The sequence below is a fragment of the Phascolarctos cinereus genome, unplaced genomic scaffold, assembly GCF_003287225.1.
Source record: "Phascolarctos cinereus isolate Bilbo 61053 unplaced genomic scaffold, phaCin_HiC Scaffold_2;HRSCAF=192, whole genome shotgun sequence".
In the NCBI taxonomy this organism is placed as follows: domain Eukaryota; kingdom Metazoa; phylum Chordata; class Mammalia; order Diprotodontia; family Phascolarctidae; genus Phascolarctos; species Phascolarctos cinereus.
In genome coordinates, this window is record NW_027555625.1 from 131,482,024 (window position 1) to 131,507,094 (window position 25,071).

Below are 25,071 nucleotides of genomic sequence, written 5' to 3' on the forward strand. Positions count from 1 at the left end.
TAGGTAGTAAAGTAGTTTCCTTATTTTATGTGGGGAAATTGAGGCCAGATCATACAGCTGATTAATGTCAGAACCAGAATTCAAACCCAGGTTTTTTAATTTCCAAGTCCACTGTGTGTATCATCCACTATGCCATATGGCTTATCTACTGTGAGCCCCTTGAGGTCAGGTACTGTTTCATTTTTGTCTTTGTATCCCTAATGATTTGCACATAGGAGGTGCTTAATAAATGCTATGGATAGCAAAAAAAAAATGATACTGTTGCTTGCAAGCCCTCATCTGGTATATTTCCATTCCATTATCAGTTAACCAGTGAATGCCAACTAGTCCTTATAAAGGGATATTGTTTAAAAGGTATATAACAAAGACAGAAGTATAAAACACCTCTCCCCAACCCAGAGGCTGCACTATCCCTCTTATACACACACCAGGTTCCTGGAGAAAATGGGCTCAAACTTGAAGCAAAGCATACTGAAGCACCTATGGAGGAAACGTTTTTTGTCTTTGGAGCACTTCTTGCCTTGGGAGTTCTTGTCTTTATAGAATCCCTACTAAATTCACTTCTAGGTGTGGCATAGCCCATGGACAAGTTGTCCCTTTCTCAGATGGGCTGACTCCTGAAGGAGGGAGCATCTCAGGTGCTGGGGCAGCATAGTCCTGCACTGGGTCAAGCAGTCTCTTCTCAAGTGTGGCTCCTCAGTGGACTCAGCTACGCTGCTACCAGCTCTAGTGGTCTCTGCTACTGACTAGTAACTAAGGGAAACTCTGATGGTTCTTCTGACTTTTTGAAGTTCACAAGTGCGTAATTTGATTCATTTCATCTTTGGATACTCATTCACCTAAGATCAAGAAAGAATAAATTCAAAGAAACAGGGACCATGTATTGAGAGACACATGGCAGGCAATAGGGTGGCGAGATAAGGTAGCTTAAGCTGCTGTTCCTTCCCCAACCCAGATTCTCCTCATTCTCCTTACTTAAAAGCTGTTGGGGAAGAGAGAAGGACAAAAAAATATGGCACCACCACATAGCATCAGCCACTCAGACACTTGCATGTAGAAGAAACTTCCACACATTGTATTGGAACCAGGCAGAGAATATTATACATACTCTAAGGACTGGGCTCTCATTGGCCAGCCTCCACTTCCCCCCATTATACAAGGAAATATGCTTAGGGAAAATTATGATATGACACAAGTTCTAGTGGCCCTTTCCCATCAACCACTTGGTAAGTTGGGAGGTTGTGAGGACCTACCATTTTCCCATCTCTGTGTCTTCTGTGTGTTCAGCTCTCTGGAGGTAGAGGTTTAGAATTTTGCTCATTCTGTGTATTTACAATGATGGTAAGAACTCCTTATAGTCTCTTCCTTCTGACATTGTACTCCTCCTGTCCTTAGACTCTGCTCTCATCTCTTCTCCAGTATTTGCTCTCATGAGAATTTAAAAAATCTAGTGGTATCGTAATCACTAGGTAATAGATGCTCTCAGACTTCCTTATTTATAGTTCTTGGCTTGTTTTCAGGGATTTGTTCTGAAATAGCCTATGACTTTTGGGGCTGTGCAATTAGCAGCCCTCCACAGACCCGGTGGATTGGTCCATTTCTCTTTCCTCTCTCTCCCCTCTCCATGTGCGTCATCCCCACCCCCACCCTGTATGTTGTAGGCAGCAGCTGAGTGAATTCACTTTTGCTCTCCTCTACTGCTTTAAATTCAGCCTGGCTGTGTTTCAATCTCTTTTATTTGGTGACATCATTTCCTGACCAACTTTCTCTAGCTAGAGATTAGCAGCTTCCTTGAAGTATCCCCTTTGCCCACCATCAGAGCCACTCTCCCTAAACTCCTGCCCCAGTAACATCTCTCTATTGGTCTAAGGTTTGCACAGTACTTTCCTCACAACAACCCTGGGAGGTAGATAGTGAAAGTATTGTTGTCCCCACTTTACAGGCAGAGAAAGTGAGGCTTTAAGATGTAACCCAAGGTTACATAGCCAGGACATTTCTTAGTGCAGCGTACTGACTCTTTCTGTTATAGGGTAGTTGGGATGCACACATTTACTATGTTATGTTGCCAATCAGGAAAATTTACTGGATACGATTTTAAAAAGTGGTTTGTATGTTGAACCTGAGACCTTAAAAGCATAGAACCTTTAATTTGGAAGGTGCTTCTGAAGATTTGTATTCCAAACCTCACCTGGATTAGTATGGTTTTGGTAAGACGTTTCTTTTCTTTTTACTATACGCTACTTTCTCCCTTCCAGAAATTTTACACTTTCTAAGCCCTGATACTTCCTAGCTGTATGACCTTGGCCTAGTATTCAAATTCTCTGAGCCTCAGTTTCCTCATCTATAAAATGGGAATATTTGCATTACCTGCCTTACAAGGTGCCCAGGAAAAGTATTTTGTAAACCTTAAAGTTATATAGAAATGTGAGCTACTTTTGTTATTCTCTGCCTTCTTAAACTAGGCTCTGATAGTCCCATGGTTTTACAACAGAGAACTGGGGCACTTTATTGATGGTGGGGATAGTTCTGGTTTTCATTAATGACTATATATATATATATATATATATATATATATCAATTTACTTTTTGTATCTACTGCCTGGTTGCCCAGAAGGAAGATGACACAGAGGGCCATCCTTGGTGACCCAGCACCTCATGGCCTCCTCTCTTCATCTTTGCCAAAGTCTCAGGGTACCTCAGAGACCAGAGGCTTGAAAATCTTTTCAGGAATAAGGAGATGAAAATCTAGGGGTTTTGCTCACACTACTACTTAGGCTTAGAATGTCCTTTTCCTCTCTCTCTCTTTTTGTTGAATTCCTAGAATCATAGACTCTTGGAATTACAAGGTACCTTAAATATCAACTAGTTTTACAGGTGAAAAACGGAGGCCCTTAGAAAGTAAGAACTTTGTCAGGATCATACAACTAATATATGGCAGAGCTGAGACTTACAATCACCTCCACCGACTCCAGCTCTCTTTCTTCCTTTCAACCTCTTCTTGCATGCAAAGGCCAAATCCTCCATCAAGCCATCTCTGATTTCCCCTAATTAGTCTCCTGGGACCTCACAGAGTTCTGTTTTGTACCTCTTTATTTCATATAGCAGGTAATGTATTTATTTACAATTTTAAAAAATATTATGCTCTAATCATCAATGGACACAAACATTTTAATATTAAAAGAAGGAAAAAGAGAATGGCATGAGAAACTGAACTTCTTAGCAGGTATTAGTGGACGTTAAAGTTACTTATGTTATGGATCTTATCTCCCTTATTAGGCTAGAGGCAGGGATGAGGAACCTTTGGCCTCGAGGCTACATGTGGCCCTCTAGGTCCTCAAGTATGGCCCTCTGACTGAATCCAAACTTCACAGAACAAATCCCCTTAATAAAAGGATTTGTTCTGTAAAACTTGGACTCAGTCAAAAGGCCTTGCCCAGGGACCTAGAAAGGCCACATGTGGCCTCAAGGCTGAAGGTTCCCCACCCCTGGACTAGACCAGGAGTTCTCAAACTTTTTTGTTTCAGGTCCCTTTTATCCTCCCCCTAAGAATTTTTGTTTATATAGGTTTTATCCATTGTGATCTACAGTATAAGAAATTAAAATATCTTAGTGTTATTATGAAAATAGTTTTTACCTCCCCAGCCTCCTGAAAGGTTTTGGTCCTTGAAACATTCTTTGAGAACTACTGAACTAGACTGTAAGGTCCATGAGGGCAAGGCCAATTTCTTATCAAAATTTTGTACCTCCCTCAATGTCTAATATTTTGTACCTTCCTCAATACTCTAGAGGCACACGGCAGGAAGCAGCAAACCCGAAACTATACACAGAGCCTCCTCTGAAGGCTGTTTAGTTACAAACTTTGTGGTAGCTCCTATAACCTCCAGGCCCCCAGGGAATTTGTGCTACTGATGGGATATCATTTATTGGATTGAAAGCTGCCAGGCCCAAGAGTCTGGAGAGAGCTTTAACTTAGATGTGGTTGGTTGTTTCTGTTTTGCTTTTTAAATGTGCAGGGAGAGAAGAGGTTGAGAAATACAGGCTCAGCTGCAAGGCCAGCCCTCAGCCAGATTGTGACAGAGGTGAATTTTGTCTTTGGCAGGTTTCCTACTTTTCTTTTCAGCACCCTGGCACCCTATAATAAAAATAGCTCACGTTTAACTACTTTCCTCACAAGAGCCTTGTAAGGGAGATAGTCCAATTATTATTGTCTCCATTCTACATGTGGATAAACTGAGTCTCAAAGAGATCATGAGACTTGTCCAAGGTTACATAGCCTAGAAGGCTGAGACTCAAGAAGAGGGGGTTTCCAGCAATAGGAAGCTGCAAACGTCAAGCTATGGAGTCTCCTCTGAAGGCTGTCTAGATACAGGCTTTAGTAAGCAATAGAGCTGGGACTCCAACCTAGGGAAGTAGGCCTCCTGGCTCCAAGTTCATCATTCCTTCTACCAACCCATTGGACTAGATATTGTAGCAAGGACAGAAGTACAAAACATCTCCCTGGTGAAATAATGCTCATTTATCTGGTGTTTATTCCTTACCCTCCCACTTATTTGAGGTGGAACTCTCTTAGGCTATTCAGTCCTTTAAGGCATTAGCTGAAAAAAAAAAAAGATTTAACTTCTACAGGTATGTGGATTATAAAAAAAACCATGGAATCACGGGATGTTAGAATGGGAAGAGATCCTAGAGATTATCTAGTCCCGTGGTAGCAAACACAAATAGAAACTTAGAAAATCACTAACTAGCATTATCTCGGCTGTATTGTACTTTTATTTATTTTGTTAAACATTTCCCAGTTACATGGCAGTATTGCTGCTGATGGACAGTTTGATACCTCTGATCCAACTGTGTCATTTTACAGATGTGGAAATTGGCCCAGAAAAAGGAAGTAACTTGCCCCAGGTCTCATAGCTATTTAAGACTGGCACTGGGACTTAACCTCTTGACTCTGAGCCAATGCTCTTTCCAATCTATGAATGGAGAAAGACATATGTGGTGTCTGAAGGCACCATGCCTATGGTATGAAAGGTGTTTTGAGACAGGTGTCTTTCCAGTGCCCCTTGAATTATACCAATGAGGGGGGATGCCTGGAAATGATGAGATTTTAAGTGTCTTAAATCGGAGATGTCCAAGATGTGTCTAGATAGATAGTATAGGAATGGGGGTTTGAATTATAAGTGGATTAGGGGAAGAAGGAATGAAAATGTTTGTGTGTAATAGTGGATCTGTAAACTTAGAATGAGAGTTTTTCTTATTATTATACTAGAAGCTAAATTATTCTTTCTTTTCAGTCAATAAACATTTATTGAATCCTCTTGTACAGAACACTATTTTAGGCTAGGGGGGATACAAAGTTTACATAAGACATGGTCCTTGCCCTCGTGGAGCTAGTTTGGTAGGTTAATAAGATACACACACAGGTAACATGTAAATACCCAATACTACATGGTAAGTTCATTAGAGAGATAGAAAACAAGGACTGTGAAGTCTGATAGAGAAGGTTGAAATTGGAGTTGGGGAAAGTTTCACAGGAAAATGGAATTTGAATTGAACTCTAGGGCAGGTAGGTGGCACAATGGATAGAGTGATAACCCTGGAGTCAGGAACACCTGAGTTCAAATCTGGTCTCAGACACTTATTAGCTGTGTAGCCCTGGGTGACTCACTTAGCCCTGTTTGCCTCAGTCTCCTCATCTGTAAAATGAGCTGGAGAAGGAGATGGCAAACCACTCCAGTATCTTTGCCAAGAAAATCCCAGATGGGGTCATAAAGCATCAGACATAACTGAAATGACTGAACAACAACAACTAAAAGATGAGTAAGAATTCAATAAATGAAAGGAGAAAGGAAATTCCAGTTTTCGATGTAGGGAAGTCCTCAGTTTGGAGTTAGAGAAGCTGGGTTCAAATCCTAGCTCTGTTCTTTACATTCTGAATGACCACAGATAAGTCATTTTAGCTCTCTGGGTCTCAATTTTCTGATCTATAAAATGAGGTGATGGGATCAGATGACCAGCACAGTCCCTTCTTATTCTTTGTGCTTTTGATAGCTGGTTATCATAAGAGGAATCCAGTTTGGCTGGAGAGCAGAATGAGTGAGTGCAGGGGAGCTACAGGAGAGAGACTGAAAAGATTGAATGGGACTACATTGTGGAGGACTTTGAATGATCAAGCAAAGAAGTTTGGAGTCTACTTTGGTAGGTGAGAGGGAGCCCCTGAAGATTTTTGAGCAGAGAAGTGGCCAGAACTATAAAGGGGCTTTGCCTGGAGCAGATCATGAGGTTTGATTCCAACCTCGCTAACTTCCTCCCTCCCATGCACATTCCCCAAATTGTTTTAAAGATGATATTGAGTTTAAATAAAATTAAGAGTGGGGCTTTTTGGAGAAGGAAATGTAGTCACTAACCATGAAGACTAGGATGTATGGAAAGGGGGCAGTCCCATATTATTGCTTTGATGACAGTAGGGGATTTTATGGTATAAATGCCTATATAAACCTTAGGTTTCTTCTAACCCTAGGAATTACTTTTCTTAGTTCCTCCTGCCCAGTCCCAATTTATGCCTAACCCAATGGTAACTAGAGGAGAGTTAGGAAGTATTCTGCCCTACCCCTATCCCACTCCCACCCCCACCCCCGGAGCTGCAGAAGGGTTTGGGAAAGGTTAACAAGTTGAAGGGGCAGAGTGACAGATTTAAAAAAAAAACCCAACTGTCACTCTCTTTTAATTGCTCAGAGGCCAAGGTGATAAAGTGTCAACTAGAATGAACCAAAAGCAGACAGATGGTAGGGGTGCCCTTATATAGTCTAAGCATCAGCTGAGTGAATTCACTCCTACTCTCTACCACCCCAATCCCAATTTGGATGTCTTTCAGGGGACTTCTTTTAGTGATACATAACAGAATCTTTTTTTAAAACATTTTTACTGATAGCTTTCATTTTTACAAAACCTAAATTTCTCTCTGAAGCCCTTGTCCCAGAGAGCCATATCTCTTCTTTCTATTGAAAAAGAAAAAAGGGTAAAAGAAAAAATGAACAAATCTGGCTTCCATTCTTATCATTCCACTGAAACTGCTCTCTCCAAAGTTACTAATGATCTCTTCATTGCTAAATCCAATAGCCTTATCTCAACCCTCATTCTCCTTGATCTCTTTGTAGCCATTGGCACTGTTGATCACTCTCTCCTCCTTGATACTCTCTTCTCTCCAGGTTTTTGGGACACCACTGTCTCTCCTGGTTCTCCCCCTACCTCTCAGACTGCTTCTTTTCTGTCTGCTTTGCTGGATCCTACTCCAGATGATGCCTTGTAACTGTAGCAGTCCCTCAGGGTTCTATCCTAGGCCCTCTTCTCTTCTTCCTTTACTTCACTTCACTCAGTGATCTCATCAGCTACCATGGATTTAATTATCTTCTCTGCTGATGATTCTCAAATCAGCTTTTCCTGCCTCAATCTCTCTGCTGACCTCCAATTTCCCACATCCAACTGCCTTTCGGATAGCTCACACTGAGCGTCCAGTAGACATTTTAAACTCAGTAAGTCCAAAACAGAACTCTATATCTTTCCCCCTAAACCTTCACCCCTCTTACCTTCACTGTTACTGTAGAGGGCAACACCATCTTTCCCATCATCTAGGGTCTCAACCTAGGAGCCATCTTGAATTCCTAACTATCTTTCACTGCCATATCCAAGCTGTTCCAAAGCCTGTCAATTTCACCTTTGGTACATCTCTTGAATATGTCCCTTTCTCTCCTCTGACGCTGCCACTCCTCTGGTACAGCCCCTCATCACCTTGCCCCTGGATTGTTGCAATAGTCCACCTGTGGGTCTGCCTGTCTCAGATTTCTCCTCATTCTAATCCACCCTCCATTCAGCCACAAACATGATTTTCCTAAATCGAAGTTTCAATCATATCACTCTCTCTACTCAGTCAACTCCAGTGGCTTCCTATGGCTTCTAAGAACAAATACAAAATGCTCTGTTTGGTCTTTAAAGCCCTTCACAACCTATCCTCCTCTTACCTTTTTACATTTTATTCCTTGACAGGTGATTTTTGATCTAATGACATTGTCCTCCTGGCTGTTCCATGAACAAGACACTCTATCTCTTGACTCCAGGAATTTTTTCTGGCTGACCTCCATGCCTGCAATGTTCTCCCTCCTCTGTTCTAACTACTGACCTCCCTGACTTCTTTTGGGTCCCAACTAAAGCCTTCTACAAGAAGCTTACCCCAACCACTCTTAATTTTAGTTCCTTCCTCTCTGTTAATTATTTGCTATTTATCCTGTATATAACTTGCTTTTGTTTACATGTTGTTTCCCCCATCAGATTATAAGCTCCTTGAGGATAGGAACTGTCTTTTGCCTCTTTTTTTACCCCCACTGCATAGCACAGTACCTGGCACATAGTAGGTACTTAATAATTTGATCGAGAAAAAGTGATCAACACATACCAAAAATAAATAAATAAATAAAAGACTTCACATGCAATGTTCCATGCACATGAACCTCCCACCTCTGCAAAGGAATTGGGAGAGGTGAATTTTCATATTTCTTCATTGGGGTCAAACTTATTTCTTATAATTTTGAAACATTTTAAAAATTGCATATAACAGAATTTTAACAAGGGCCTCGGAACCCCAAATTTGCTCATTATGAACCCTGCTGAGCAGCATGTTATGGTTCCATTGTATGGTCAAATACACAGCCCCATCCCTTCTGCTCCCCATCAGTTCTCTTTCTTCAAAAGATCCATCCCTTCTCCCCTCACCCCCAGCTCCCACATCCCTAGTGATCTTTATGACTCAGCTGCATCTAGGGATGCTTAAATAATTGAACAATTTTTTTTTTCTGAAGAGGGAAGAAATTGAGAGTAGAATCCACATCTTCTTTTGGTGGACCTCACCCCCCCTACAATGGAGCCTAGTGAATAAGGAGTCTTTATATTTTTTGAGAGGAAGAGAAACCGACCTTCCCTGACCCCTGATTGGAGAAGAAGAGAAATTAATCCATCCAGTCAGGCTTACAAAGTGAATTTGTTTAAAAATGGAAGTTAAATGAGGCATTATGGGTACTCTGGCCCTTTCCTCCCAAAGGGCATTTGCCCAGCCGACTGTGGGATGATGATACATTTTTCAGACTTTATTCCGGAGGGTTTGGGGAACCACAGAGGCCTTTGGCCTTTGGGTAATTCGGCCTTAATCACCTGGCATCATGGGAATGTGCCCTATTGCTGTGTAGAGGTGTCCTGCTCTGCCTTTCTCTCCTCCCTGGTGAGGAGGAGCCTAATGTGGTGCCTAGAGCCCCAAGAGTTGAAGTTGTCAGAACCTGTCTAGTTTTCTCTTATTTTTTTTCCGCTGCTTTCTTGTTGCAGAGCAGCCACCGACCTTTCTCTCAGATCTCTCGCTGTCCACCCCTCCCCCTTCTCTACTTCCCCATTTCCTTATCTCTCTTGCTGGAAGACTCCCAGTTTCAATTCAGGGGAAGAGACTTCAGTTCCTTCTGAGCAGCAGCTGTTCCTTACTTTTGGCAGTGCCCTGGACCTGCCTCCACTTCCTTCCCTTTCCTGAGTCCCAGGGAGACCTATTCACCAGCACCTCTTGTACAAAATTGGAACTAGAAAAAAATCTGCAGAGGGGAGGGCCCGAGAATCCAGGGGAGCTTCTGCAGGTGTTACAGGTATCATTAAACCTGGTGATCCTACCCCTGTGCAAAGGACCCTCATTCCTCTGCCGTCTTCTCTTTTTCCTCCATCTCTTCTTCTGGCACTTCCTTGGTTGTCTCCTTTTTTTTCCTTCCCTCTCCTCCTCCGTCTTTCTGTACCTCCTCTTCCTTCTGCTGCTTTCTCCTCTGCCTCCCCCTCCTCCTTTCCCAGGTACTACTAACCAGCTCTTTTGTTCTCTCTCCCTGGGGTGGTTCTGGCTTCTTTCCCCTCACCCAGTCATTTGCTCTTCTGCCTCTGGTGCCAGGAGAAGTGGGGCTTGGCCTTGTTAAGGGGGTTGGGCAGGGCTGATCTGTGTTTCCTCAGGGACTTTCCCAAAGGCAGCCTCCTAATACTGCAGGGCTGAATCAGAGTGGCCAGGGTTCAGCTAGAGCTAAGCATTTGTGGGATGGCCTGCACTTTGGGTAGGGATAATAATAGTTCCTATTTAAATCTATCTATCTGTCTGGCTATCTATCTATCTATCTATCATCTATCTCTCTCTCCCCTTAAGGTCATAGCATCTAGAGCTGGAAGGGACACTAAGACCATGCTGTTCAATTCCCTCATTTTGCCAACAGAGAGGTTACCCATGTCTGTACAGTGTATAATTGTCAGAGCTGGGGGTCCCACTTAGTTCTGAGGACTCCAGGCCTAGCATTTGTTCCAGTCCTCTACTCTGCCTTTCCAGGACTTGGCAATTGGTTGGATGGAGGTGGGCTATGAGGCCGAAGGACACACTGATGATGGCACAGCCTGGGAGACTGGGAGGATGGTGATGCCATTAATGGACATGCCACCTCTGGGAACTGCCTGGCATCCTAGGGATTTGCCTCATTGCCTTATGGAGGGCATCCCTCCCAGGGCTGGTTAGACTGATGGTGTGTTTTCTTTATAATTTCTCTACTTTGTCTTGGGTAGTCACTTACTGACTGACAGTGAGTCAGGCACCTTGCTTCACATTGACTTTTTTTTTTCTGCTGACTAAAAACTCATGTGGGCTCATGCTCTCCTGGAAAAATGAGAAGGATTGATCTCCTGGATTACGCTTCAGGATTCTTCTCTGAGAGGAGTGATACCAAGTGGAGTCTGTCCCTGAAGGGTTGAGCTCCCTCCCTCTGACATTAACTCAGCAAGAACTATGTTCGGAAGTGCAATCAGTACATTGTTAGCTATGATTATTACAAAATAACACTTTGCAAACCCTAAAGTGATATGTAAATGTTATAATCTATTATTATTCAACAAATGTTAAGTGTTCGATGTACATAAAGCTCTAAACTATATAGGGAGGGCATGTGGTGTAGAAGAATGAGTGCTATGTTTGAGTACTGCCTTTGATAGTAGTTTTGGACAAGTCATTCAACCTCTGAGCCTCAGTTTCCTCATCTATAAACTGGGAATAATTATGGCACCTACAAGTTTGTGGGGAAGATCAAATGAGCTATTGTGACAAGATTGCTTTTGAAAGCCATATGAATGTTAGCTATCATTATTGCTAGGTCCTGTGGCAGTTATAAAGGTAAGTAAATGAAGCATAGTCTCTATCTTCTAGACCAAGGGTGGGGAACCTGAGGCCTCGAGGCCACACATGACCCTCTACATCCTCAAGTGTGGCCCTTTGACTGAATCCAAACTTCACAGAACAAACACACACCGCTGCTAGACCTTACCGTATAGTAAGGGAGATGAGATGTGTCCACCCATTGCAGTCATTCCAAGTGGAATATACTTTGTTCGTGAGAGCCTAGTGCATAGTCATGGCTTAATAAAGGTTTGTTGATTGATTGATTGATTGATTGATAGAGAAGGGATGAGCACAAAGTGCCATTGAGAGTCTATACTGGGGAGATATCCTTTCTGATTGGGGTGGGGAAGTTTGCATTGGAACTAGTTTTGAAAAGAGGGGGTTAAATTTTAACAGGAAGAGACTGTTGAGGGAAGGTAATTCAGGCATTTTTATATCTAGAGAATGTGGAAAGCAAATACTGAGGTATTACAAAAATAGGGGCTAATTAAGTCATGGAATGATGAATAGGCTATCTTGAATGGATCCTGAAGAAGAATAACACCAGGGAAGCCTGCATGGGTGAACTGGAGCCAGATTATAGAAAGCTTTGAATGCAGGCTGAAGAATTTTGCTTTTATTTAATGGAGAGTATTTATTTGGCTTTTATTTAATGGAGAGGAGGGAGCCATTGAAGGTTCTAGGACAAGAGAATAACATCATAATGAGAGGGCATGAGGAAAGAGTACTACATTTAAAATTAGGAGACGGGTTTAAATCTGAGCACTATTATTTATTAACATGTGACCAAGGGCCTGTATTAGAGGATGCCTAAGATTCTTTCTAGCTCTAAGTTCTGTGATGAAACACATCTATTTTAGAGACAGAAAGGAGGAAGGTGTTGGCTTTTCCCTAGCTCCACATGAATTAATGAATTAGTCCCATAAATAAACTACAAAGGAGTGAGGTTTGTAGGATCAGCTTTCCCCACTTCTCTTCTCTCTAAGGAAAGCTCTATTTCCCTTATCAGAGAGGGTCTGAGCCTCTGCTTTGAAGTGACTTAGGGAAGGAAGGAGGAGGAAGAAGAGATATTTGGGAGGAAAGTTAATAATCTCAGCTTTGGATACATTGGGTATAAGAGTTTGGGACTAAAAGAACATCCGGGTTGAGTGAGGTTGGAGCTTTTATATATATATATATATATATATATATACATATATGAGTTATTTGTGTAGAGGGAAAGTTGAAAGAGTGGGTGAGATCAAAAAGGGAGAGAGTACAGAAGGAAAAGAGATTTGGGGTACACCTAAGTTAAGGTGGCAGCTAGGTGGCACAATGGATAGAGTGCTGCGCCTGAAGTCAGGAATACTTATCTTTGTGAGTTCAAATCTGTCCTTACATACTTACTAGCTGTGTGATCCTGGGCAAGTAATTTAACCCTGTCTGCCTCAGTTTTCTCATCTCTAAAATGAGTTGGAGAAGGAAATGGCAAATCACTCCAGTATCTTTGCCCAAAAAAATCCCATAATGGGATCATGAAGTAGGATGTGTCTGAAAATGACTGAACAACAACAATAAGAAGTTAAGGTGATGAGAGGAGAAAAAGGAATTGGTGAAGGAAATAGAGGAAGGGGTCCACCATAGTTGAGGTGAAGCAAGGGAGTGAAGCAAGGAGAAGCCAGAGTATAGACAAGAGGCCTTTGCTGGCACCTCAAATTCAACAGATCCCGAGACAAACTCATTATCTTTATCCCTCCAACTTGTAGCTGCTTTTGATTTCACTATTTCTGTCAGGGGGACCACCATTTTTTCATAGTTTTCCATATTTGAAACCTTAGTGTTATCTTTGATTTTCCCCATACATACTTCTTGTATCCAATTAGTCACTAACTTTTGATAAGGCTACCTTTGTGTGCCCACCACACTGGGCCACTTGCCATTCCCCATATACATACCCCATACGTTCCTGCCTCTATACTTTCACTTTTGCTTTTCCCAATGGGAGATGGCATTAGAATTGGGATTTAAAGGATACGCTGGAATTCAACAGAAATTACTCCCCTATAACCATCCTCCCCAAACTATCTCCCTCCTATTTTGAATACCTACCTATTCTTTAAATCCCAATTCAAATACCATTTACCATAGGAAGCTTTCTCTGATCTCCCCATGCTGTACATTCCCATCAATAGTGAATGTCCCTTTAGGATCAAATGAGATAATATATGTAAAGCACTTAACACTGTACCTGGCACATCAGAGGCATTTAATAAATGCTTGTTCCCTCCCCCTTAGACTTCACATAGCACTTTGTTTTGTAACCCTAATATACTCATAATATAATTTGATAGATTATTAATTATCTGTGTTTATGGTCTCCAGTAGACTATAATCTCAGAGAGGGTATGGACTGTGTCTTATTTAAATCTTACCTTTCCTCCAGCGCCTAGCACTGTGATGAATGAATGAATGAATGAATGAATAGTAGATGCTTAATAAATATTCGTTGAATCAAGGATGAAGTGACCTGGACACTGTGCTCTGGATAGATGCTAGTTTCTATATTAATTCTTTCCTTAGTCTCCAGTTGTCAGTGTCTATCCCTCTCCCTTCCTCCATTACACTGATGATGCTTTCTATTTATTTAGGTATGTATGGTTGTGTTTCCCAGTGAAAGCTCCTTGAAGGCAGAGACTATTTGGGGTTTTATCATTGTATCCCTGGTGCCTAGGACAGAGCCTAGTAGGCATTGTAGGTGCTTAATAAATGATGGTTGAATTGAAATCAGAGGCCATTGGACTTAGCAATAAGGTCACTGTTGTCCTCAGAGCAATTTTAGTAGAGTGGTAGGTAGGATTGAAAGCCAAATTTTGAGGACTTAAGGAGTAGGTGGTATTGAAACCATGTCACTGGCTGTGGTTCTGACATGGGCGGCCCAGGTACCTGGATGCAACAAAAGGGGACCACCCTTGGCCCAGATGTAGTTGCCAAGGACTGCTTAGGCAAGGTGATGGCTCTGTCCTCTTGAAAATGGAGCAAACAGCCCCACCCCTTGCTGGTTATCATTATATTACCTCCTCCTCACCTCCCAGCTCTCTGAGGGTTTCTTTAGAGGGTACAAATATGGGGAAGTTGGTCAAGAGTTTACCTTTGTAGGCTCTAGCTAGCTGAGGAATCCTACTCTGCCAGTGTCTGGTGGTCTGGTCCTTTATTCCTTACATTGTAATTACATATGCCTAGCTGAAAAGTGCTTGTCACTGGGCTGTCTTACCTTCTCTGTGCCCCGGAGAGTGATGTTCCCATGCAGGGATTCCCACTGTTCTTTATGTGCTCTGGGGAGCTGGAGGTAATTGGGTGCTGATCCTGGACTAATTGAGCTACCATTGAGGCTCCTGGGCTGTTCTATTCTTAGATTTCTGTCTGAACTACACTATTCTGAGGGCCTGTGTTACTCATCAGTAGAAAGAATAAAATGGTGCGGGGGAGGGAGATATTGCTGTAGAAAAGATGAGGAAGTGAAAGTATCACCTGTCTATTGGGTATTCTATTCTTTTAAAAAGTGTAGGAGTGAAGGTGAGGCAAGAAAGGGTTGGAGAGTATTTTGTTTTTGATTTGTAGAAGAGGGGAAACGAGCATTATTTTAGGTAAAAGGGAAGGAGCCAACGGATAGGAAGAAATTGAAGATTCATGAGAGAGAAGGATTCCAACAAGAATTTTGCTGGAATCGGTAAGGTTCCAGATGGGTTAGGAAGGGATAGAATCCAAGCCCAGGTGGAAGGATATCATTTTAGCCTTGGCAAGGAGATGGACATCTCTTCCACTGACAGGAAAGAGGAGAGTGGGTACAGATACAGTAGTGTTTAGGTGGTAAGGAGGGAAATTGAGAAATGCATATCCAAATCTCAGAAAAGTAAGAGATGAGATTATCTTCTGAGAGGGTGGGGTGGTAGTTGGGGCTTAAAGAGACAGGAAGAGATTTGGAATAGTACCTAGGCAATGGTTAGCGGATGAATTAAATAACTGACTGCTAAGCAAGAGTGAAGGTTCATCTAAAACAAAATTGCTTGAATTTGTAATTGGTTAAGTCAGTAGGGTTTAGAGATATTCTGTAGCTCTGATCAGCAGAGAAATCAGATGATTGAGGTACCCAGAGTTGATAGGGGGAGCTGTAGAAACGTGAAGGGCACGAATGATTCTATTATTATGGCTAGTGAATTGTTGAAGTGGCTAGATGGGGGAAACCAGAATAAGGACAATGGATTGGGAAAAGGAGTTAAGGTACCAGAGCTCATCATGGGGTTGAAAAGTAGTTTCAGGGGCAGTTAGGTGGTGTAGTGGATAAAGCACCGGCCCTGGAGTCAGGAAGACCTGAGTTCAAATCTAGCCTCAGACATATAACATTCACTAGTTGTGTGACTCTGGGCAAGTCACTTACCCCTGATTACCTCATTTAAAGAAAAAAGTAGGTTCAGTAGTAGTGAAGGAGTGGGAGAGGTGGGAGGCTGTTATGATTAGAAAGTAGAATTGCAGAGTTTTAGCCTCATGGGATCATAGATTTAGAGCAGGAAGGGACTTCAGAGATCAACCACCCTTATTTTACAGGTGAAGAAGCTGAGTCTAGAGTAGGTAAGTGACTTGTCCAAAGTCACATCCCTAAGTAAGAGCAAATATTAGAATCTACACCTTTGACTGCAAATCCAGAACTCTTCTACTTGCAACAATTTGAGGTGGTATAGTGGTGGGTGATAGTGGCTTCTAAGGTCCATGGCCATGCAGAAGTAGACCAGAGATTGAGATCACCAGAGTTAAAGAAGCAGAAGAATTGCCAAGTTGAAGTTGCATCATTCAGGTGGCAGAGGATGAAGTATAGTGGAGGACTGAACTATATACCAAGAGCTTTAAAGAAGGTTGGGAGACTAACTTGGAGGTCAGTAGTTGATAGCAGCAAGAAGAGAAAGAATGAGAGGGGGACAGGGAGACAGAGACAGAGAGAGACACACAGAGTGAGAGAGACAGAGACAGAGAGAGAAATTGAGAAAGAGCAAACTATAGTCTGATTTCATGAACTTTGAAGAAGGAAAGAGTTTTGATGAAAGAAAAGTAGTAGTGATGATGGAGGAAAAAAAGACATGCTGATACCCTGTAACTTAGAGAATGTAGGAGAAATAACCTACACTGGAGAGAATTTTAAGGAATGGAGTATTAGGGCAAAATTAGATTTCATTTGATGTTCAAGAATATTGGAAAAGTTAGAAGATGTAAGCAAATTTGTTTATGTAAGAAAAAAACTACAACAGCATTTTATGTGGTAGCAAAAAACTGGAAACAGATGGTGTCTGTCAATTGGGAAACATCTGAAAAAATTGAGATGTGAATGTTATAAAATATTGTGCCATAATAAATGGTAATCATAAGGTCATAAATTGAGACCCGGGACTTAAAGCCCATCTTCCTCATTTCATGGGTGAAGAAATTGAGGCCCAGAAATGTGTAGTGACATGCCCAAGGTCACTCAGGTAGTAAGCTTTAGAGGTAAGATTCTCATCCAGGTCCTCTGACTCCAGAGCCAGTGCTCTTTGCACTGTACCATCTGAGGAATTCAGAGAAATATGGAAAGACTTATATGAGCTGAAATAAAATAAAGTGAGCAGAACCCGGAGAACAATGCACACAATGACTACAATAATATAAAGGCAAAGGACATAAAGCAAGCAGAAGGTTGTGTGTATGTTGTAATGAAGAAGAGTTGATGCAGTATATTTCCTCTCTTTTCCTGAAGAGTAGGGTGACTATGGGTGTGGAATATTGTGTGCATTCTCAGATACAGTCACTGTGTCCTTTGGTTGGCTTTCCCTAACTGGTTTTCTTTATCTCAAGGAAAGGCTCACTTTATGGTGGAGGGCTCCCCGGAAATGATTACAGTGTAAAACAAAAAAGCAACAATTAACCCTTTTAACCTGGAGGTTCCAAAGGGCACTTAAGAGGAGTCTGTTAGATGGGCTGGCAGGGGAAGTGGGACTAGAGGAAGTGGAAGACTAAGGTGTGTAGAGATAAAAGTCTGAAAGTAGGTGATAAGGAAATGTAGTTTGTATCTCTGGCAGTAAAACTGAGTGACAGAGAATGGGGAACCTGAAGGTCCCAACCTTCTGGTTGGCTAGCCCAACCTCCTCATTTTGCAGGTGAGGAAACTGAGGCCAACAGGTTAAGACACTTCCCTGTAAGTCACACAGGAAAAGAGGCAGTATGATAGAGGAGAGGCCCATAGAAGTAATAGTTCCAACGTTCCAGGCAGAATGTTTGTAAAGTACAGCAGAAATGACCCTCACAAACCTTACTCTCAGGTAGTACCTTAGGTCTTGACCAATTCAATTCTTCTGGCAGGGTGAGAAGAGGAAGGCTTAGAGACTTTGCCTCCTGCATATCTTGCCCCAAGATGATGATGACAAGGTGGACCTCCTCTTTTGACTAATTCAGAACATCATTACTCTGATTCTGGGTCTAGAATAGGTTGTCTGGTAACATATTTAGAGTATTGAGAGCTAGAAGAGACCTTCAGTAAATCAACAAATATTAATTAAATGCCTACTACATGCCATGCGCTGGGTTGGGTGCTGGGGATACAAGGAAATAGAATGAAAAAAAAATCCCACCTCACAATGAACTTAAATTCTAATATACAGTGAGTACATTTGAAATGTGTGGAACATATATTATGTAATACATATTTATGTGTACAAGTATGTGTATATATATATACATATATATATATATATATATATATATATATATATATATATATATACATACATACTTTCAGCAGAAAAACAAACTTAATAAATACAAATACATACAAAGTAGTTAAATAAGGGGGGGATGGCCAGTGTAAAGACTGGAGATACAGTATCATTTGTGAAGAAAAGAGAGGAGGCCTGTTTGACTGGATTGCAGATTTCATGAGGTGAATTAATGAAACAATAAGACTAGAAAGAAGTCTAACCTTTTCATTTTGCCAATGAGGAAACTGAGGCTAAGAGGTTAAGTGACTTGTCCATGGTCAAACAGTTAGCTAGTAAGCATTGGAGAGAGGTTTTGCATTCAGATCTGCTGATTCCAAGCTCAGGTCTAATACTCCTTCCACTAATCCCATACTTGCTGTAAAATGTTCTTCCAAGGAGCCAAAAATATAGTTGTCCTCCTGTATTCTTATGGAAATAAAGTGGAGAAAAGGGCCATGCTGCCCCAGAATAGTATGGCATGGTGTAGTGTAGTATAGAAGAATGTAGTAGTTATTTATTTGGTCTAGACTTTGGATTTGGGGGGCTTTCTCATAATCTCTCTCCTGTTCAGTTAAAAAGCAGTCTCTTGGGTGGAGGTACGACTAGTAAGGATGTGTTGGTAGAAGGAAGTAGAACTCAGGAATGTATGCTTGCCATGTACTCCCAAGGATTTGATCTTGTATTATTATCTTCCCTTCTTCTTGGAGAAGGGATTACCCTTCTCAATGACCCTGGCATAGCTTTGCATAGGTTTCTCTAGCTACTGAAGCTGATGATTGGGCTTCCCCACAGTGGAGGTAGATCTGTGGGAAGTGGCTGGGGTGGAGAATTTGATGCCTTGGAAAGAAAAGCTATTGAAGACCCTAGTTACACTCCTCTGTAGCTATGAGCTAAGTGCTAGAAAGATTCCTCCTCAACCTTCTTCTGTCTTGCAGGGTGATGTGAGCAGAGCACAGGAATGCCTTATGTGGATCGGCAGAATCGAATTTGTGGGTTCTTGGACATCGAGGACAATGAAACCAGTGGCAAGTTCCTACGGAGATACTTTATCCTGGACACCCAGGCTAACTGCCTCCTCTGGTATATGGACAATCCACAGGTGAGATGAGTCATGAGCCCGTGACTAACCTTATCAGCTTTATCTGGTTGATCCATTATCAGCATGGAGGGCAAAAAACTTGACCCATTCCTCCCTCTCTCCCCATGGAGAAAATATCACAGAATTATAGAATGAAAGGGGTCTGAGTGGTCAGCCCACCACTTATCCAAAGCTGGGACTCAATTTATACTATCCTTGACCAGTGGTCATTTACCCCTCCTCTTTTTTTTTAAATTGAGGCAGTTGGGGTTAAGTGACTTGCCCAAGGTCACAGAGCTAGGAAGTGTCAAGTGTTTGGTCTGAAGCTGGATTTGAACTCAGGTCCTCCTGACCTCAGAGCTGGTGCTCTATCCACTGCACCACGCCCTGACCCCTCCTCTTGAAAACTTCCAATGACAGGGCATTCATTACTTCCTGAGGCAGCTAATTCACTTTCGGACAGCTCTGATACTAGGAAGCTTTCTCCTCATAGCAAGCCAAAGTCTGTCTCTCTCCCTGTAGCCTCTACCGATTGCTCCCAGTTCTGCCCTTCCGGGGCCGAGCAGAGTAAGTCATCACTTTTTCCCATGGCAGCTCTTCTGCGAGCTATCATGTCTGCCGAAGTCTTCTCTTTATCGGGTTAAAATATCTCTACCATCCTTTATATTACGTGGCTATATCCCCCAGCTATTCTGCTTGCCTTCTTCTTAATTCTCTCCAACCTGTTAGTTGCCAACTTTGAACTTCTATAGAAAGGCCACTCATCTGTTGGGATGGTGAGGTAGACCTGTGAGATGCACAGGGTTAATGGAGGTTGTTAGGAGCCTCTGGGGTTCTTGGGGACCAGGTAGAGCAGCTTTTGCTGCTTCTGGCAAGCCTGTTGCCCACAACTATGATTCAACAAATGACAGTCCTAAACAAAAGTCATGTACCAGAGAGTTCAGCAGAATAGGGGAACAAAGGGATGGGATGGTCAGATGCCAGGCCTTAGCTAGGTGGGCCAAGTACAGAGTCAGCACTATCAGAAGAGAGTAAGTGAGATCATACAGCCAAGAGCACACCAGGTGACGAGAGCAGTGTGGTACAGGGAGGAAGGCTCCTACTATGTGCCAGGCACCGTGCTAAGTGCTTTACAAATGTTATTTCATTTGATCCTCATAACCCTGGGAGGTAGGTGCTACTATTATCCTAATTTTTACAGAGGAGGAAATGGAGGCAGACAAAGGTTAAGCAACTTACTCAAGGTCACACACAGCTAGTGTCAGAGGCTGAATTTAAACTCAGATCTTCGTGACTCCAGGCCCAGCATTCTATTTGTCTCTACTACTTGCTACATTTGGCAAGTTAGTTCCCTAATCTTAGTTCTTCCCTTTGTAAAATGAGGTAATCGAATCAAATAATTTTTGTTTTTTTTTTCAGTTAAGAAGCATTTTTTCCTTCGTCTCCCCTCTCCCTTCCCCTGGAAGGAAAAAAGGGCAAACAAAAACTGCACATATGAATTCCCAAACAAAACAAGTTCCTACATTGGCTACATCCAAAATGCATGTCTCATTCTGCATATTTAGTCTCTCACTCTTCTGTCAGGAGGTATGGGTAGCATTCTTCATCTTTGGTCCTTTGGAATCATGGTTAGATCAGATGATTTTTAAGGTAATGCCAGCTATATCTCTATGTACTAATGCAGAGCAAATTCAGCAGAACTAGGAGAATAATTTATTTATTTTTTAGTCTTTTATTTTATTTTTTAAAATTAAAAATTTTATTTTTAAAAATTAATTTATTTTGATTTATCAAGCATCACTTCCATAAGCTTTTGAGTTTTAAATTTTTCTCCCCCTCCCTCCCTCCCCAAGATGGCATGCAATCTGATATAGGCTATACATAGACATTAGGAGAACAATTTATATGATTACAATGACATTTTAGAGGAAAAACAGCTTTGAAAGACTTTAGGACTCTGATCAATGTGTTGATAAACTATGAGTGCAGAGGACCAAAGACAAAACAGAGAGGTGACAGCCTTAAAATGTAGTGAGAGACATACATTTTTGGGAATAGTCAATGTAGGAATTTGTTTTGCTGGACTTTGCACACTTATTATGAGGGTTCTGTTTTTCTTTTTCTTTCTTTCTTTCATTTTCCTTCCTTTTTTCTTTCCTTCTTTCCTTTCTTCTTTCCTTTCTTCTTTCTTCCTTTCTTTTTCTCTTTCTTTTTTCCTTCCTCCCTTCCTTCTTTTCAATGGGGTGGTCAAGGGAAGGGAGTAGAAATAGTGGATAGATTATAAATGTCTGTAAAAATCAGTCAATCAGTAAACATTTAAGTGCCTACTGTGTGCCAGCCACTGCGTTAAGCACTAGGGATACAAGGAAAGAACAAAGTCAGCTCTTACTCTGAAGGAGTCCTCTGTCTAATGGGAGAAACAACATGCCAACAGTTATATACAAACTGGCTATAGACAGGATAAATTGGAAATAATCAACAGAAGGAAGGCACTAGAACTAAGTTGAGAGGAATCAGATCGGGAAAGGCTTCCTGTGAAAGGTGGGATTTTAGCTGTGACTTGAAGGAAGCCAGGAGGTAGAGATGAGGAAGGGGAGCATTCCAGGTATGAGGGACGACCAGAGAAAAGCCTGGCCCCAGACAGTGATCCTATAGACTGGTAGGGAGATGTACTTACAGACAAGCAGGCAGGTGGTAGGACTGAGAATACCTCAAATAGCAATGAGGCTGTACCAACCACTGGCTTTGGGCCGGTGGATTGGAGCCTGGCCCTAGTCCATTCTCAGATTCTTAAAGTCCTAATGGCCCTACAGCTTTGGTATATGATGCTCTCTTGACTCTGGGGAACTGATGCTTTTCCTCACATTACTAAAGTCAGGTATCAGGCTAGCTGGGCCAGATCTAGGCTTCAGGGCAGGGACACTTTCCCCATAGCTTTTGTTGCTGTGGTTCTGGCCCTGTAGCCTCACCTGCTCTTCCAGTCTGGGACCTCTCCCAGCACAGACAATGACCTGGTTCCCTGAGGTGGACAAATGTTGGTCTTGAGAACCATAGACTGCCAGGTCTGGATGGGACCTTAGCACATGGGACCTGGAATGCCAGCCCTCGTATTTTTCATAGGGAGAGACTGAGGCCCAGAGGAAGCTACTGGCCTAAGGTCATATAGATAAAAATTAGAAGGTGACTGATTGTATCTGAAATGGGTGTCTCAAAGGAGAGGAAAGGTAGGCTTTGTGTGTTATCTCTGTGCCTAGAAGTCTCCAGCAGCAGAATTGCTCTGAGAAATAGTTGCCCAAACTGAGCTAGGCTCAAAAAAATCTCTATAGTAGCATTGGGTCTTCTAACCTATTCCTGGGCAGTGGGAAAAGGAAGGAGGCCAGAAAGGGACATTGCTAGATGTGGGGTGGAAAAGTAACCCTGAAAACGGATTGGCCTTTCACCAGAGAGGTCACAGCTGTGTTTGGGGGTCCTGGGATCTGGCTGTGGTTCAGAAGCTTGCAGAAGAAGGAAGCCAGAGTATTGAGTGATAGCTTATACATTATGTGCAGCCATGGGAAAAAGACATGTGTGAGTCACTGCTGATGACCCTCTGGGGCCTAGCTTCTCTATACTTAGTCTTTGTATTTCAGATTTGATAACTGATTAAAGCAGCTGCTGAATGCCTTCTTAAGGGCTGGCCTCTCAGCATGACTTGAATTTAAGAGCAAAATATCTTTGAATTCCCCATTTTCCCTACATTCTGCAAAGCTACCCCGGCTTCTCTCCAGATTAAAACTTGAATTAAAACATGCATTGGAAAAATCCTTGAATGCCTTAAAAAGTCATTATTCCTGGGGTTTAGCTGGCATCTCCAGGCCTTTTCACATGTGTAACTCCCTGGGCAGTTAGGTGGTGCATCGGATAGACTGCTGGGCCTGGAGTCCAGAAGATCTGAGTTAAAATCCAGCCCCAGACACTGCCTAGCTGTGTGAGCCTGGGCAAGTCACTTAACCTCTGTCTTGGTTTCCTCCACCATAAAATGAGGATAATAGCACCTTTCTCTCAGGGTTGTCTTGAGGATTGAATGAGATAATATTTGTAAAAAGTGCTTTGCACGGTGCCTGGCATATAGTAAATGTGTAATAAATACCCATTTCCCCCCCTTCCATCCCTTCCCCTCATCTACACCTTTGCCTTGGCCCCACCCTGCATAACCACTTACGTGGGTAATGGTTGGTGATTCAACAGATGCTGTGGTTTATGGCCTGTGGCCTGTAGAAACAGAGGTGCTTCTGGTGTTTTCCTGTGGAACATGAGACGACAGCTAGGAACATGTCATGGTGTGCTGGTGATAAAGGGGGTAGCGAGTTCTTGTGCCTGCTGCATGTAGCAAGAGCTTAGCTTGGGCTTCCTGCCACTTGGACCAGAAAGGGAACATTTTGAAGCCATCTTCACTAAGAACCAAACCTTGTTTTGGTATGATGACCTTTTGTTCTTGTTCATCAGTTTCCTTTAACCAAATGAATGGGAACCAAACCTGGTGTGTTCCCATTATAACCACTGCTCTGTGCACTACCTTAGAGGGTCGGGTTAGGGAGAGCCTTCCTAAACCCATCTGTCAAAGGAGATACTTAGTGCCATTTGCATATCTTACCCTCCACCTTTCCTTTTCCTTTCCCCTAAAATCTCTCAGGCCTTAGGGTCAGAGATTTAAAGCTTGGAAGAGAACTCTGAGGCCATCTTGTTCAATCCTCTTATTTTAAAAATCGAGGTTTAAGGAGTTGAAATAAATGCCCAGGATCAAACAGTAGTGAACATTCCAGGTAGAATTTAACTTCAGAGTCAGGAGCATCATTTATTTCTCTTAGTTATTCTTTTGGTGTGTAATTCATTCGAAAAGGTTTATTCATCTACAGGACAAAGTTGACTGTTCTCTAGAGCAGTGGTCTTCAATCTTTTTTTTTTTTTAAATCTCCCACTCCATCAGTAAGATTGTTGTTATTTGTCCTTCATTCTTAAAGAGGACCATGACATCAGGAAGATGATGCCATGATTTGCAAATGAATTGGATTTAAGTGAGGGACAACTGTGCAAGGTCACCAACCTCTGGAGCCATCTAGGACCAGTGGCAAGATGTAGATCAAGAGGACTAGAGCTGGACCTCTCATCAGTAAGAATTTTTAGCATGAAACCCCTCCTCCCCACCACCACCATGCTTCTTTTTATTTTTTTAAATTCAATTTTATATTTTATTTTCAGTTCCTAATTCTCTCCCTCTCACCCTCCTCTCCCCACCCATTGAAAAAGTAAGAAAAACAAAACCTGTTACAAATATGCATAATGCTATTTTTAGTAACACTGCCCTACTCCTCTCCCCCATTGGGGAAATTAGCTTAGTCAGGCATGAATCTGAAGTTGAATTGGAAGATGCCTTAGAAATTATCTAGTCCAACTTGTGCCTGAGCAGGATTATCCTCTGCTACATCTCTGAAAACTGGTAATCTTGCCTCTGCTGGAAGACTCCCATGATGCCTGAGTTATTAGCTCATTTGATCTTTTTCCCCCATTACAAGTATATGTAGTAAATCAAAACAAATTTCCATATTGACCATGTCCAAAAAATATTTGTCTGATTCTGCATTTTGAGCCCTTCACCTTTTTATCAGGAGGTACGTTTTTCATCATCAGTTTTCTGGAATCCTCATTGATCATTATGCTGATAAGAATTCAGCACAATAGTATTCCATCATATTTATATAGTATAACTTGTTTAGCCATTCCCCAAATTATGAGTACCTTCTTAGATTCTCCTTCTTTGTCATCTCAAAAAGAGTTAGAAATATTTTTGTACATCTCTAGAGTTTGCTTTGCTTAGGACTAATCCTTCCTTTAAATTTTTCCTGTTGTTGAATAGCCATTTTTTTTAACCATATCTGACTCTTTGTAACCCTATTTGGGGTTTTCTTGGCAGAGATACCAGAATGGTTTGCTATGTCCTTCTCCAGTTTATTTTATAGATGAGGAAGCTGAGGCAAACA

At 42.0% G+C, this 25,071-nt stretch overlaps 1 protein-coding gene across 1 annotated transcript in view; it reads left to right on the top strand.

Annotated features, from left to right (window-relative positions):
- The window catches only part of PLEKHA2 (pleckstrin homology domain containing A2), a 122,881-nt gene that overhangs the window by 11,222 nt on the left and 86,588 nt on the right, over positions 1-25,071 (top strand). Inside the window, exon 2 of the mRNA XM_020985228.2 lies at positions 18,912-19,075. Coding sequence (XP_020840887.1) covers positions 18,935-19,075 — 141 coding nt within the window. The 5' untranslated portion in view covers positions 18,912-18,934. The remainder of the gene's footprint in view (positions 1-18,911; positions 19,076-25,071) is intronic.